This window comes from Magnolia sinica, chromosome 2 (genome assembly GCF_029962835.1).
Source record: "Magnolia sinica isolate HGM2019 chromosome 2, MsV1, whole genome shotgun sequence".
Classification (NCBI taxonomy): Eukaryota; Viridiplantae; Streptophyta; class Magnoliopsida; order Magnoliales; family Magnoliaceae; genus Magnolia; species Magnolia sinica.
The window spans coordinates 14,372,354-14,389,712 of record NC_080574.1 but is presented as its reverse complement, the minus strand read 5'-3'; the positions used below and the strand labels follow the sequence as shown (position 1 = coordinate 14,389,712).

The following is a 17,359-nucleotide window of genomic DNA, read 5'->3' as shown; positions in this document are numbered from 1 at the left end:
TTGGATTGTAAATCTTAAAGTTCACAATAATGAACATTGTTTGCTGCAGTTTGACTGCATGTCGATGATTTTTAACTTCAAGCATTCATTAGATTTTTGCTCTTTGATCAATTAAAGGGCTGCCAATATGGTTGATCCACCCATCCCACTTGGTAGATGGGGTTGAGCAGCACTTAGTGGGCATGGTTAGGTTTGAGGTATAAGACCTGACAAGCAAACTGATATATAATAAGATGTGGATGGTTTTATGGAGTACCAAGATTGAAGGAATCAGGCATAGGGGCTGAGATGTGAAGAAGGGGTGTAATGCGCGCTATAGCTTCAATAGCCATAATCTTGCGATCGGTAATTAGAAAGCTATTAATGAGTCATACATCCTGGCCAAAGGTAAATGCCATTAATCAGCGGATAGTTTTGCAAATTAAGGGTATATTTTTGGGTCAAATTTAAGTATAATGTCAAAACTTATTAGTTTTAAAAAAATTACAATCTCACCATTCTTAGAGTGTTTTATGGTTCAGAGAGTTTTGACTGATTAAAATCTTTTTCAATTAGTTTAAGTGTCTTTTACAAATTCTAAAAAAGTTTACTAGTATCTTATATCAAGTGCTTTATAAACAATTTATTCAATTATTCTCAATTATCTTATAGTTTTTGGAGATTTTCTATCTTCTAGATCTAATGATTATCTTAGGGCTTGTTTGGATTAGTGAAAATATAAGAAATGAATCATTGTTTTCGAAAAACCTTATTTCTAAGAAATTGTGTAAAAGTAAACTTTTTTTATTATTCATGTTTGCTTTTAAATAATAAAAAAGAAAATTTGAGATATGTTTCTCATTTTATTGTTTGGTCAAAAAAATAAAAATTTCTAGTGATTATTAGCATATGCCAAAGTAACACATGATAAAAATAGTATCCTCCAAGAGAAGAGGGACAATGGCAGTTGTGAGTGCTTAAGAATAATAGTGTCACTCGTGACGCGTGAGGGGTGCTTGAAGTTGTATAATGGCAAATATGACACAAGTAACGCATGCACACATTTGATTGGGTACTTAATGTAGATGGTGTCACGTGTGCACATAGGCATATCGACACATGTGGCATGTTGTCACATGAAACATATGTACAGTGATTGAAGATGAACAATGGCACATGTGGGGGCACGGGCAAAAGATAAATGGTAGCACATGTATGAAATAATAAAACATAGACAATGAAAAATTAGCACGTGGCACATGTGAGGTGCTTCGTACATGTGAGGCTGAAGTGAAGATGAATGGTGGTGGCACACACGTGACAAAACAAAAGATGAATAATGAAAAATTGACGTAACATATGCATTCCTCCTGTGCATTTGGATGCGATTTGGCTATTGAGGCTGCTATGTGGGCTCCACCATGATCTATGTGTTTTATCCGTCCTTCCATTTTTACACATAATTTTAATAACTCATCCCATAAATGAGTCATAAAAATCTCAAGTGGACCACACCACGGAAGACAGTAGTGATTGAATGCCTGCCATTAAAAACGTCTTAGGGCCCACTATAATGTTTATTTGACATTCAACCTGTATATTAGGTTATACATACCCGGATGAAGGCAAAAAATAAATATCAGCTTGATCCAAAACTTTTTTTTCGCCCCAAGTAGTTATTAATGGTGAGAGTTCAATCAACAATGTGTGGCCTACTTGAGATTTTAATTTACCTTAGTTTTGTTTTCATACCATAAAATTATTTGAAAAAAATGGATGGACGGCATGGATAAGACACATACATAATGTTTGAGGTCTATAGAGCACCGACCACTAGCCATTGGCTAGTGGCAAGGGAGTGGCCAATCCATTTCCCATACATTATCATAGTCCATTTATTATTCCTAGGGCTGTACACGAGCAAAGTTAGCTCGGTAGCTCGCTCGACTCGACTAGAAAAAGCTCAACTTAACTCGGATTGAAGCTGAGTTCGAACCGAGTCGAGCTGATTTTTGGAGCTCGAAATGAGTTTGATCTTGCCCCAACTCGACTTGACTCGACTCAAATACTGCTCGAACTCCGCTCAACTCAGTACAGGGTATATATACCCTTCAAAAAAAATAAAATCCTACCTATTTTCAAAAACCATCCCAGCCCGCACGAACTTTAAGGTGTGTTTGGCGCAAGGTAATAGATGGGCTTAGGTGGGATGGAATTGGATATGCTCCTGTGCCAATTCCACTCCATGTTTGGGAAGAATGAAAAAGCTTGGAATTAGATCAGATGGAATTGCATTGGGTTCCATGCTAATTTCATTCAACATTAGCAAGTTGTGTAGGTCCCACCATGATGTGTGGGCTATATCCACACCGTCCACCCATTTTTCGAGATCATTTTAGAGCATGGGCCAAAAAAAAGGCAAATCTAAAGCTCAAGTGGACCCCACCATAGAAAGCAACGGGGATTGAATACTTACTGTTGAAAACTTCTTTGGGGCTACATAAGTTTTGGATCTACCTCTTTTTTAAGCCTATGCCATAAAATGAGGTTACAAAACAAATGAACGGTTTAGATATAACACGTGTGTTATTCTCAATAGTTTCAAATGATGGTGGGTATATCCATTCAATGTACCACCTTATTACAAACAAAGCACGGAATTAAGCTTATCCCATGGTAACAGGCAGGGCTGTACACAAACTGGGCTAGCCCGATTAGCTCGCTCGACTCGGCCTGACCCGGAACTGAGTTCGAGTCGGGAAAGGCCATTTTCTTTAACCCGAAACTGAGTTCGGGCCGAGTTCGGATAAGTTCCAGTTCGGCCCCACTCAGCCTATATATATATATATATATATATAAATTCTTACCCAGTTACCCTAACCATTTATAGTAATCCAGGCTGTCCAAATCGTGGGTCCCTTTGTAGATGGAGCAGTCCCAAAAATCTATGACAAAAGCCCTTCTCAAAAATCAAGGCCGTTCAAGTTACCTGCCAAAGCTCTTCCCATGGAGTAAATGGAGCAGAGTAAAAAAATCAAGGCCGTTCAAATCGTGGGTCCGAAACTAGCTTGAACTCGCCCGATTGTTAACCGGGTCAGGTTCGGGTTGGACATGTTGGCCCGGTGACTGGGCCGGGCCGGGTTCAGGCTGGTTTGGCTAGTGACCGGGCCGGACAGGGTTGAGCTTAGTTCGACTCGGTTCGGCCCGATGTACACCCTAGTAACAGGGGACAATCCCTGTCATGGGTAATAATTATATTTTTTGAATCCCATCCCACCTAATCCTTCCCAATGCCATGCCCCAAACACGCCCTTAGACTTTCCTCCCTAACCTTCTCTTCCTACCTCTCTCTCGGTTGGCTAAACTAACCTTCCTCCCTCTCTCTCTACTCTCTCCCTCATCCTCCCTTACCCGCACAGCCGCACCGACGCACAGCCGTCCGATCTCCCTACTCTCTCCCTCCTCCCTTACCCGCACGGCCCTCTCTGCTCGTCTCCCCCCCCTCCTCCTCCCTTATCCGCACCACCGCATGGCCGCCGTCTGATCTCTCTACTCTCTTCCTCCTCGGAACTTGGAACTCGGCTCGAAAACTTGAACTCGAACTCGGCCAAGCCGAGCCGAGCCGAGCACGAGCTGTTGTTCCAAGCTCGAAGGCCAAGCTGAGCCGAGCACGAGCTGAGACTCGAGCAGTTCAAGTCGAGCACAAGCTCGGCAAAGCTCGGCTCAGCTCGACTCGTGTACACCTCTAAAATTTATTCCAATAGTAGGATCACATTTAATTAGTAGGCCGCGGACTACCTTTCATAAACGGCCTTCAAATTTCTTTTCATCGGGCCTGGTCTTCAAATTTAAGTTCCCAACGGTAGTTAATAATTCGCGCCATTTTCGCCCTTCCTTTCTCTCACTCTCTGCTGGTCACCGTTGCCAAAGAAATTCAAATTCAAACACCCAACTGCTGATTTTCCACTAGATTTTCGAATGAGATGAGAAAATGGGTCTCTCAACGACAAATTTCAACCCTCGCAGAGACTCGTTTATCTTATCATCTCAACCGTCTCCTCCAGAACTGCAGCAATTCAAGAGCGCTCAAGCAAGGAAAGCAAGTTCATCAGCAGATCATCCTCCATGGCCTCGATTCTGATCCATACCTTACAACCAAACTAATCCAAATATATGTTGATTGTGATGATTCAGGGCCCGCACTCCACCTATTTGATGAATTGCCTCAACCCAATGTGTTTGCATGGACTGCAATCCTAGCAGTCCATTTGAGGAATGGAAACTATAAGGAGTGTCTGCAAATGTATCGAGAAATGAGAGTGCAAGGTGTTAGACCTGACATGTACGTCTTCCCCAAGCTCCTCAAGGTCTGCTCCCAATTGTCAGACTTAGAAGAGGGAACTCAAATCCATGGTGATGTAATCAGATTTGGTGCTGGATCCAGTTTGCACGTTTGCAATTCGTTGATTGATATGTACTCGAAATGCAGGAGTGTTAATGAAGCAAGACAGGTTTTTATCGGAATGGTCGAAAGAGATGTATTGTCATGGAATTCAATGATTTCGGGGTATATCTGTAACGGGTTTCTTGATTCAGCCCTTGAACTTTTAAGCTTGATGGAGTTGGAAGGTTTGGAGCCCGATTTAATCACTTGGAATACGATAATGGATGCTTATAGCCGAATGGGGCTTTGCGAGGCAGCTTCTGAAATCTTTGATCGGATTGCAGAACCTAATATCATCTCATGGACTACTTTAATCTTGGGGTATTCAAGAAGTGGGAAGCATGAAAAGGCGTTGTGCATTTTCAGGGATATGATACGAAGAGGATTTGTTTTACCTGATTCGGATACTCTTTCTTGTGTTCTCTCTTCATGCCGTCAGTTGGCAGCTTTGAGAAGCGGACAAGAAATCCATGGATATGGGTTAAAGATCAGAACAGGACTTGGGTTCTATGATTCAGCTGGGGCAGCTTTGCTGACAATGTACGCCTGGTGTAAGAGGATTCAAGATGCAAGAAATGTGTTTGAAATGATGGACAAACGTGATGTCATCACATGGAATTCCATGATTCTTGGTTTTTCTCATTTAGGAATGCACAATTCAGCAACGGAGCATTTTAGTGATATGCAAATGAGAGGAGTTAGATATGACCAAATCACAATCGCAACTGTTTTGCCTGTATGCGATCTGAAAACTGGCAAACAAATTCATGCCCATGTAATTAAAAAACATTTCAATTTGCCCATTTTGGTATGGAATGCACTGATCAACATGTATGCGAAATCTGGATGCATCGGAGCAGCTTACGCCATCTTCTCTAAGATGGGAGCAAGAGATGTGGTGTCATGGAATGCAATGATTGGAGGATATGGTATGCATGGGCATGGTAGAGCTGCCCTTCAGCTCCTGCAAGAGATGAAACAGTCAGGCATTAGACCAAACTCCGTGACATACACTTCAGTTCTCTCCGCTTGTAGCCATTCAGGTCTTGTAGATGAAGGACTCCAGCTATTCGACAGCTTGACTCGAGACTTTAACTTCACCCCTAGTATGGAGCAGTTTGCTTGTGTAGTTGATTTGCTTGCCCGCGCAGGGCGGCTTCAGGACGCAGTTGATTTTATAAACAAAATGCCGATTGACCCAGATGGAAGTATTTGGGGAGCTCTGCTTGCAGCTTGTCGAATTCATCAAAACATACAATTTGGAGGGTTTGCTGCAGAGCATCTGTTCCGGTTGGAGCCAGATAATCCTGGAAATTATGTGACCTTGTCCAATATATATGCAAGGGCTGGAAGGTGGGATGACGCTGTAAGAGTGAGGAAGCTAATGGAAGGTCGAGGGTTGATAAAACCTTCTGGCTATAGTTGGATAAAAAATGAGAAATGAGCCTCAACAGAATCATTTTTGGAAAGCGTAGGAATTTTATTAAGAGTGTACGTTCACGGCATTTGTGAGATCAGGACAATTTGTTTGGTGGGAATTGGACTGTAGCCATCTGATCAGCGGCCTGAAAAGGGACTTCTAACTGAAAAATGAACTGTCCACGAATGAATGACTGGAGTTGTCCAATCATTATGACCTTTGGCCTATGGCCCGTCAACGTGCCTGCCAATCAGATCAACAGCCCTGATCACCTTACATGTTTGCCTGGTGTACAATGGAGATATATTGTGTCTATTCTGCCATTAAAACTCTATCCAGAACTACCAAGATATTAGCGAACTTTTGCGGCAATGCATCTGCTGTATTGAGTGTAGAGAAATTGATCGAGCTTTCTGTTGATGGTTCGTTAACTCTGTTTATGGTTGAATTGACAACCATGGAGCAGAAGGCTATGAATTTCAAATTATTCAGCAGTGGACAATCCAGCAGTCTGACCTTTTACCATCTTAACCAGAATGAAGTTCCAGAGCAATAGATCAACTGTAGTTAAGGACAAGAAATTTTCAGCATGGACCTAGAGAGATCACTGTATGTGGCTTACACCTTGTTTTTTAACACTGATAAATGTAGCTAAAAGGCTGTGTTTGGCTGTGCAATTGAATTGAATTTTGTTTGTTCAATAAACTTGGAATTAACAAATTGTATTTACCTTCCTCAGTGCTCAATTACTGATGGGCTCCAGATTATCAATGTAACAGCAATTTCAAGGCTGCTTCCTCTAGATTCGAGTAATCATTGCAACCCAATTCAGTAGTGTACCCAAACATAGCCTAACCATTGTTACATTGCATGTAGTTTGATTTTATCATAGAGAGTGGGCAATGCTTTGGTGAGCAACTGCCATTCCCAACCGACTTTCTATGAAGAGTGGATGGAGAATGAAATTGCCACATTAAGGTACTATCATTTGCAACTGCCATTCCCAATGAGTTTCTATGAAGAGTAGATGGAAAATCAAATTGCCAAATTAAGTTACTGTCATTCAATTTCAACAATGTCTCTTTTCCTTTTTCTTTTACCTTTTACCTTTTCTTTTGTTAGGGTGGAAGGTTTTTATTATTATTATTATTTTTTGTTAGCTTGTTAGTACACCCACTGTCAGTTCACACTTCACTGTTAGCCACCCCCGCTAGGGAATCGATACCAAGACCAAGGGGTAGTTGCTCATACGAAGACAATGTGAAATAATAACTATCCCCAAAGATTTGGACATGCATTGAATGAGTATGGATTGAGACACAAGGTGTATGTGGTTTATCACAATGTGGCTATCTACGGGAAAGCAGCAGCAAATCCATTTCATTTGCAAAATAATAAGAATATAAGATCCAAGAGGCAATGCTCAAATGCAATAAACATACAAAAAACATTTCTAACCTATTTTCATCATTCAATAAAGAAAACCTTTGAAAAGACCATCCCAAATCTTTTTTTCAAGCAACCAAGAGAATCTTTGAAAAACCACCTCGGCTCTTATCTTCAAATAACCATGAGAAACTTTGGAGAACGTATTCCCTCTCTTCTCTCTATCTTGGAATAGGCTCAGACTGAATAGTTCAAAATCCGGCCGTTGACAGCCCTAGCCATACTGTGGATGGACCATTCCCAAAAGTACAAAAAAGAAAAGAAAAAAAAAGAAAAGAAAAAGATCCCATCACTCCAATCTTTGGTCTTTATTCAGCTAAATGTGCACTGATGCTGCATTATTTCTAGCCGTCTAATTGCAGGCCACCCATCCAAAGACTTTTACAATCTGGATATCAGAGGATTTGTGTAATTCCTGCGTTTTAAAAGGAATTATATATATGGCTGTTAGAAGGGGCCCAAGCCAGGAACAATAATGTCACGTACGTAACAGCTTTCCGACTTGTAAGTGGCGAACTGCTTCCAAAATGGGTGTAAGCAAATCAAACTGGGTGTACTCGTACTAGCACTGTCCAATATGCAAGATCCAAGCCGCTCATGGTGAGCCCACCCGTGCAGTACTGTACCTGAGCTGAGAATCATGTCAGTCCATTTATCTAGTGGGCCACTGTTTCTAGCCATCCATATCTTTTGTACATGCAAAAGAAGGTATACCAACCTAATCTTTTACCATGGGAACCACCTGGTGCACTTAGTCAATGTTCTTAACACGTGAAAGCTCAGGAGAGGTTAAAGATGGCTAAGGCTGGCAATTGATATGCATTTTGCCTAATTACCCCAATATTTCTACCCTAAGAAAATTGGATATGCATATGGGATTCTTATCCTATATATAGTATGCTCACATTGTGCGCAAGCGCATCTTTTTACACATGTCATTGGCCCAAAATTTGAACCGTCACACCCAATCAAATGCCTAGGGCCCAACTTTCAACCTTATCCAAAACTTTGGTGGGCCATAGCAAAAGAGATACAAATCAAGAGAGGAAACTGTTTTCTTTTACTACCCTAAGAAGATTGGATATGCATATGGGATTCTTATCCTATATATAGCATGCTCACATTGTGCGCATGCGCATCTTTTTACACGTGTCATTGGCCCAAAATTTGAACTGTCACACCCAATGAAACTCCTAGGGCCCAACTTTCAACCTTATCCAAAACTTTGGTGGGTCATAGCAAAAGAGATACAAATCAAGAGAGGAAACTGTTTTCTTTTACCATGGCCTACCAAGTGTTTGATTAAAAAGAAAAAGTTGGGCCCCGAAGGTTTTACGAGGTACTGCATCGCACGGGCCGTTCAAAATTTGGGCCCACATCAAAGTGTTCTCACGAAAATTGATGCCAGATGAGCATTGTGATACACACACACACACACACACATTATGAGGTCGACCTCATAGGAACTTCCCATAAGGTCGAGTTCTGTGGGCCCCACCGTGATGTGTGTTGAACATCTACCCCATCGGTCAGATGCACCTTTATGTGCATCACGGTCTTAAAAATCAAGTCAATCTATGACTCGGGTCGGCCACACTACATATAACCGTTGATGGGGCCGGGTTATATATTCAATTACTCAACTTGTAAGTGAGTCAACATCTGTATCCACTTACCCGATCATCCAATGACATTTTCACATTTACTCAAAAATATATAATTTTGATAAAATACTAAGATATAATGTATTAAATTCCACATCATTAATGGATATTGAGATTTATGATGGAGTTGATATATATGGTGCCTATTACTGGTATTAATACTTTTTCTCTTTGGTATATTTTATGATTTGTAGCTTGATAATAACTAATTATGTTATGAAAATCATTTTTATTTATAAATATTTTAGCTAGTTTGACTAATTATTTAATTTTTAGTTTTAAATTAAATATTAGTAAAATATCAGATTATTTGAACCGGCCATTCATATTTAACTTCTTTGCATAATATCCACATCTGACTTATATATATACATGAAAGATATGCAAATTTATATCTACGTCAAAGTTTCGTGAGTGGCACCAGATAAGGTAGAGTCAGTCAAACCGGATGATGGCAGTGCCATCTCTTCAAAATACAACTATTGCCGTCCATTTACCGGGCCCTATTATTTATTGCTGATGTATAAAAAGTCGCACCTATCAATCGGATTTTCAATTTTCTTCTCATTCCAGCGTCCAGCGTCGACCACTGCTTATTGCTCTTGTTTACAACTAATTGCTTTCAACCAGGCATGCTTTCATCCATCTGCCATTCAGGGTGAGGCAACTTAGACGGACGGTCCCGATCGACACCGCACTCCACCCCACCCCCACCATATTAATACTCTGGAGAGATTGCTCTACCATGTTCGTGTTCCGGTTGCTGGTATCGCATCGTCTTCAAATAATTGGTGGGACTGCCAAACCAATCGGCAATCATTTAGCACGCCGAGTGGGCCCCACAAAGGAAGGTACATGATCCAATCATACGGAGGCAGAGTACCGGCGTGCCGTTGGCCACGTGGCGCACTTCAATGGGGCTCGTTTGGGTGTCGGGAAAGTGACGCAAGTGAAGCATCGGATACCCTCTTTTTGTCCTGGGGCGTGCGTGACAGATGGCAGTTAGAAAGAGAGAAGACGTTTGCATGACTTTCGTACGCACGGGAGGTGGCGCGTTCTTTCGCTGACGTCGACGAAAAAGCTTTTTAATTTTACTAAGATCCAAACCGTCCATCAGGTGTTCCATCCAATTTTTAGATAGGAAACCAAAAAGCAGTTGGATTAAGCGTTCCTCTAGTCTACACCACGGGAAACATGTGAAATGGAAAATCTTACCACGAAAATCTTTTAAATACTCTTTGGGTCCACCTTCTTATGTATTATACCATATAATTCATTTATATGACCAGAAACACCAGTAAGTATGTATTCGCCAAAAATCATAATATAAAAGGTTTCATGTGGGCCACAGAGTGTGAATATAGACATTAAGGTATGATTTTACACTGTTTTCTATAGTGTGGCCTACATAATTATTCATATTTACATAGTTTTAGGATAAACGGTTAAAATATGATGGATCATCTCATGCACGTGGTGGATCTGATGTATGTTTATCCCACGTAGGGATCGGTTAGCGAAAGTCCTGCCCTGTGCGTGCATAGCAAGTCGGGTTAAGGGAGTCCGGGCAAAAGCAAGTCACGTCTCGTCCTGGGGCTTGGCTTTTGTAAAGGGCCCAGATTCCGAGAAATCAAAGTACCAGCGCAGCATGCCATGGTCCGGTGTCTGCTGTCGCTTTCCCCTCGTTTGGCCTTTTCCTCGAGGGGGGAATGATCCGTGGAATGATCCTGTTCTGTGCCACTTCTAGCCGTTGAAAATCCACCTCCATTAGTTCATCTGGGCCGTCTGATCAACGGAACATTCTCTACATTTCCGATTTGGATGAGACGGTGATAACTAAAGATGGTCTAAACATAGTAAAGTTCTGGGTCATAGGGATGATCTTCCAAGGTGGGTCCCACCTGACGGATGATTTCCGCATACTTAGCACGTGGGAGTGTGATGGATGACACGCAGGCGCTTGCATTTACCTGACGGACGCGGATTAGCTGCTGAACTTGAAAATAGTGGGCCTAGCTGCTGAAGTCCTGTGGTGCCCGTACAGCTGGAGAGATCATTTTACAACCTGATTCAGATAATTACGCGGAACCAAAGCTCAAGTGAAACCACCACGGAAAAAAGTGAAGAACGGTAAAAATTAAAAACTTTTTTAGGCCACAGAAGTTTTGGATAAGTTAATATCTTTGTTTTCTTTTATTACATGTCCTTTTAACTTATAAACTGGTTGGATCTCAAATAAACATCATGGTGAGCCATAGGAAGGTTTCCATGTAGAAGTCATTATCTCCACTGTTTTCTACAGTAGTTACACTTGAACTTTGGATCTACCTCTTATTATCTGTATAAAGCCCCCTAAAATAATATCTCCAAATGGATGGATGGTGTGGATACAACACATACACCATGGTCGGCTCAAAGAATATGGGTAGCCGACAAGCTACTGTCCGCGTACTTTCTCGAGGGTTTTTATCCACGCCTCCGCTTCCTTCGGCGGGGTCCCCTTTAGCCTCACAACTGCCTCATTTTCGGGTTAGACTCTGAAAATGAGATGAAAAAAATGGATGGGCATGCGTACCGCACACCACCCACCTGGCTGGTGTGGGTAAGTGTCGTGCAAAGGTCAGGCTAACACTCTTCTAGCTCTGAGTTTTTTACCAACGGTTCAGAAGATATCAAAGTTACGTGGCACAATGATGTATTTATTATATCCACACCGTTCATACATTTGGTAATATCAATTTAACATAAGCCCAAAAATAGTCAAATACATCGATCAAGTGTATCACATCAAAAATAACACTGTGATTTTTGGGGTTAAAACATTTATAAGGCCATTATAACGTTTATTTCCATCCAATCTGTACATAATATTACATGCAAATGGATGAAGAGTATCATATGATCCAAAACCTCTATAACCCCCGAAAGGGTTTCAATGGGTTTCAACGGTAGACCAATTCCCTACTGCTTTTTGCAGTGTGGTCCGCTTGATCTTTGGATATGTAAAACATGGAGAAGGAAACTAACTTTAATCATAAACCATGCCGACACTACTTTATTTACAACATTGTAGGAGAAGAAATTAACTCTGAATCGGATGTGAATTGCGTTCTACCCGGCTCGTCTCTAGCGGCGAACAGTGCGCGTGCCTACCTTGATGTACCATTCCTTTTCTCATGTCATTTTACGGCATGAGCACAAAAGTAAGCAGTTCCCATACTCAATTAAACCCATCATGATACTCCTGCATTTAATGCAATTAGCATTTAATATTTTGTACATTTAATGCAACCCAAGCTTATCACTTGGTGTGATTCACTTGAGCATTGGATCTTACTCATTTTTTTGAGCATACCTTAAAATGATATAAGAGAAGGGTTGGATGGCTTGGATAAACAGTTACATCACAGTGGGCCTGCCCATAGAACTACCTGTTCGGGGCTAAAGCTGGACGTGATGGGACACAATCCGCGTCCCCATAAGCCATGCTCGTTTATTCCACCGCAATCATCAAACATAAATCATGCCTGCAATATCATAAAGTTGAAAAGTCTTAATTACCTTGTTAGGAAGTAGTGCAAACATCAAAACAATGATATAAAATAGTTAATAATTTTTTCATTTGTAAATGAAATGACAGTCAATGCTAATATGTTTATGCCTGATTGGACACCACCAAATAAGTTACTTTTCTACTTACAATAGCTGATAAGTAACTTATTTTAATAAGTTTGGTTTATGATTAATTAGAAGTAACTTTTTTAGTTAAATATATTTAATCACTTTAGTGAATTCTTTTAGCTTTTATACCCTTCATAAGTTGTTAAAGAAAGCCATTAGAGAGACCAAAGAGAAAAAAAGCTAATAAGTAAGTTGTTTACCAAATATACTTATATTCTTAATAAGTAGAAACTAAGATAAATTACTTGTGGCATAAGTAGCTTATCTTAAGCAACTTAAGATCCCAATAGGTCCTTAGTGTACCAGTGAAAGATGGGATTGAAAGCAGTATAAATTGTTGCCGGACTAGATTAAAAGCCGTATAAATTGCCACCTAATTAATATAAAAAAGAGGCATTAGAGCACACACATGAATTTTAATGAAGGCATGAAAGATGAGACGAAAGCTAGGGTACTTCACATATGGCATGGCCTATAGAGCAATACTCAATTTCTAAAGAATAGGTGTGTCAAAGGGCCAAGTTAGGGCAGGCCCAAGCTTAATATAAGTTCAGCTTGCATTTTTCAGTATAGGTTGAACTTGACTCGGACTCGTGATAGGACAAAATAGTACAACCCAAGCCTAACCCTAAATATTTATGTAGGGCCCGAGCCCGAGCTTAGCCCCAGGACGAGTGTGTGCGTGTGCGCGCGTGCGCGTGTGTGTGTGTGAGAGAGAGAGAGAGAGAGAGAGAGAGAGAGAGAGGAACATGCCTTCCAGTGCATCACGCCACCCCCTTCTCAAATGCTATATCAGATGTAACACCACCCGAACTGCTTCAGTATTCAAATCCCTTTCGTCACTACCCCTGTCATCAAGAGAGAGGGGGCAAATGTAGGTTGATGGTGAGATAAAGATGACAGAAGGGTTGGAGAGAGAGAGAGAGAGAGAGAGAGAGAGAGAGAGAGGAATGTGCCTTGTAGAGTAGTGAGTTGTTGTGGACGCTGGATCCCGGGGGCGGAATTGACTCGTACTTTCATAGGTGCCCTTTTCATGGGCTTTGCACTGTGATTAAAAGAGTATTATGTTTAACCAAAGTCGCCACTAGCCAGTTACTTCGTCTCTATAGTCGGATAGACCCTATAGAAATGCTAGGAAAGAGGATCCGAAGATTCTCAACGCTAAGATGATTCTTTGGTCTATGATCAAAGATTCAAGTTAAGGGACCACAATTACAAAAAAAGAAGGTTTTAAGCACCCACTCTGCTTATACTGTCGTATGGTCTATACTTCACAAGTTTTGACTATTCTCGAGGTTAGGGATCAATTCTCGTATACAAATGATGTAAAGGTATGTGGAATGATATGTTGAATGCAAAGCTTATGACGGGCTTAGATTCAGGACAAATAACCCTCCCTAACTCCTATACTTGCCAAAATAATAAACTGTCAGCACAAATTTTTGATGGGCAAGATCCAACTAAGTCGGCAAGTCACGAAGCATACGTTTATACTGGTCGGAAGCAAGATGCAATTTTATATATAAAGATGAAATAGATGAGCATGGGGTTTGAGAAGTGAGTAAGCGTTACACAATCTTAATGCCAATATTTATACAAAGCAGATTGAAGTTTGGACGACTGAATGGATGGTAGTGTCATAAGGATTGGATTGAGTGGCTCGGGTTGAATTTGATTGGCTTGAGAGGCTAGGGTTGGGATCGGACGGATTGGACCTAGGCTAGACTCTTCCCTACATTGGTGGAGGTATGGAGTGCATAAGCTAAGGCTTAAGGGGAGTGAGTGAGAGGGGATGGTTTATAATAAGAGAAGATGGATAAGGAATGCTTGAAATGTGAAGGGAATAGATATATTTATAGCTCTAACCTGATTTTTTTTTATTTTTTTTTTAAATTCTTGCAAATCTCAAGGTTAAAAAGGGTTTGGATGACTGAGATTTAAGATTGCCATGTGGCAAAACCTCATGTGTTGGATTGGATGGCGTATGGTGTAATTTTGGGCTCAAGGGAAGGGTACTGGAGCCATTTCATTTTCTTTTACGTTCGGGGTGCTCTGAACCCATCCATGTGGATGTACCTATATGCCAAAATAGAAAAATTGCAACGTGGCGAGCAGCCCCCACAGGGCCTCTCGTACGATGCTAGCTTCCTGCTTTGGTAGGTGAACTCTCCCACACATGTGGGGAGTTCTGAGAAGTGTGGATGCTTTGCTGTCTCATTCTATAATTCGATTAGGGCTTTAGATGTGGGCTTAGACTAAAATGGACATTGGGCGTAGTTTGACAAGGTGAGTTGATTGGATAGGATGACTAGATGAGTTGACTCAATGGGTTGACATGGTGAATTAACTAGTTTTGACTAAGTTTTCCCTAAAGTTAGGTTTTTGAGTTAGGCTTCTATTAGGTCTATCTGATTGGATTGATTGAGTTTAGGGTCGATTTTTAGAGTTTTGGGTTCAAATAAGGGTTTAAGGTTTGGATTAGGTTTCGTACATTCTCGATAAACTTATTAGCCTGGGGTGGGGTATCTACATATACTCCTATTTAGTAGAAGTTGCTTGCAATCGAATGCCAAAGCAAGTGGATACTCCCACATTCCTTAGTTAGATTTGCATGTCGTCTGACTTGTTGCTTGCCTTTGTATCTATGTCAATTGATTGTTTGGATCCTTACTCTTGCTCCGGTGGTAGACTCTTAGGAGTTTCAACACTTGGTGTCACCCCTTAAACCCAAAGATCGGACTCACAAGAACTCCGATCACCGAATCTGGTGCCAACAGCCTTCGTAGTACCCCATTCTCAGCTCCCAGCACTTATACGCCAGATTCCGATCCTAGGATCGTACAAAGAGGATTTTTTTTAGCATACATTTATCTAGTAATAAGCATAACCATAAGTATACGTAAATCATAAAGGCAACATCATCATCACATATCCACTAATATAAACAGTTAAATACAGTGCCGAAAGGGAAATACATATGTCAAAAATCAAAACTCCATAAGTCCGCTGCATGCTCCAAGCTCAATGTTGCTGCAACCTAACACCACCTGCACGCATGTATCGTGCATAAGCTTATAGAAGCTTAGTGGGTGGTGAAAGTGTATGCACAAGGTAAGTGCCAAGTAAGCAATTTCAGAGTAATCAGAGTAAGCAGAAATACTGACAGGCCCATAAATCATACAATACCAGAATAATGCGAAAATATACTGATAGGCCCATAAATATCATCAGCCTTATCCAGGCTATGCGATGCAAAAATATAATAACCAATATCATATACTGAGGAAGCAATGTAAATCAGCTATGCAATGCGAAGACAATAAGCCAAATTCTATGTGATGAGTATATGCAATGCAATATGCGATGTGAATGAAATGACCAAGCTGGAGTGCGAAGTCGAGATGATAGCACATAGTATCGTAGGCTATGGAGTCTATCACAAGGGACTTCTATCCAAACCAATCTCATACCTAAATTTGGATAGTCAGACTCAATGCAGTAAACTCCTGATCTTAGGTTAGTCGCGCGCCCAACCGAAATCCTGGTCATGCGAAGGTACACAACAATTAGTTGCCCACCACCAGCCCGAGTGGATAGTGAATGAAATGAATGCATGTGTATGCAACTCCTACTCAATAAGTCCACATATTAGTACGGTTCCTCTCTGAAAAATCACTGGGGTCTATTACACTCCAAACCAGATTGTCGCCCCATCGCAGGCAACATGGTGAGTGGAAGAGACCTCACTATCTGCCTGCCAATATAGAGCCCGGCTCGTCGATAGCGGACCCATTCATCAAGATGATCAGACTCAGCCTAGCATTGCCCCCTCCTCTCGGGTAGGTAAGGCCGTACTCCCTTCCAACCGATCACGACACAGTGAGAGACAGATCCTAACGGTATGCAGCCCTCATGCGGTCTAGACGTTGGAGCAACCTCTGGAACCAAGAGGGTTTAAGAACTTTCACCTAGAGATATTTATAGCACTCCATATAAAACAGATTTTCAGTGTCTCATCTGACCATCCACGAAATACCTATGGAGGCTACGACCCTGATGTCGCTAGAGCGTATAGTAGTCACAACACACAGTGCAAGATGCATGAGTCATACAAATCAGTCATGCATCAATCCTGCGTATACCGTATACTCATGTGAGACAATCTTCGCCTATCAGGGAGTCTCATAACAACATGCTCAATGACGTATGCAATAGTCAACCACATCTCATAACAAACATGAAGATGATGTGTATGGGCATGTATCATGATGCTATGCTGTCACATACTCATAATCGGTACCAATAACTGGCACCGACAATCGGCCTCGATAATTGCCATCAACAATCGGCCTCGATAATGTGAATATTTTACCAACATTACCCCCAAGGAGTGGGCCACATAGAGCCTAACATATAATGGACCTATGGCCTCACACAAGGGCCTAATATACAACACCATAGGCCTCATACACGGGTTGCACATACATCATATAGGTCTCGACAATTGACCTCGGTAATCGAAATCGGCCCCAACAATCGAAATCGACACTCAGAATCGGCCTCAATAATTGAAATCGGCCTATACAATCGGCATCGACAATCGGAATCGGCCTTGACAATCGGAATCGGCCTATACAATCGGCCTCGACAATCGGAATCGGCCTTAACAATCGGAATCGGCCCGGCCTCGACAATTAGAATCGGCCTCGATACTCGACCTCAACA

The 17,359-nt window shown here is 41.4% G+C and overlaps 1 protein-coding gene across 1 annotated transcript; it reads left to right on the top strand.

The window, feature by feature from the left end:
- Positions 1–3,759: 3,759 nt before the first annotated feature.
- Positions 3,760–6,581, top strand: LOC131236022 (pentatricopeptide repeat-containing protein DOT4, chloroplastic-like). The gene has a single exon (XM_058233113.1). It carries the CDS (start codon positions 3,963–3,965, stop codon positions 5,865–5,867), a length of 1,905 nt encoding a protein of 634 aa, XP_058089096.1. The 5' UTR covers positions 3,760–3,962; the 3' UTR covers positions 5,868–6,581.
- The last annotated feature ends 10,778 nt before the right edge of the window (positions 6,582–17,359 follow it).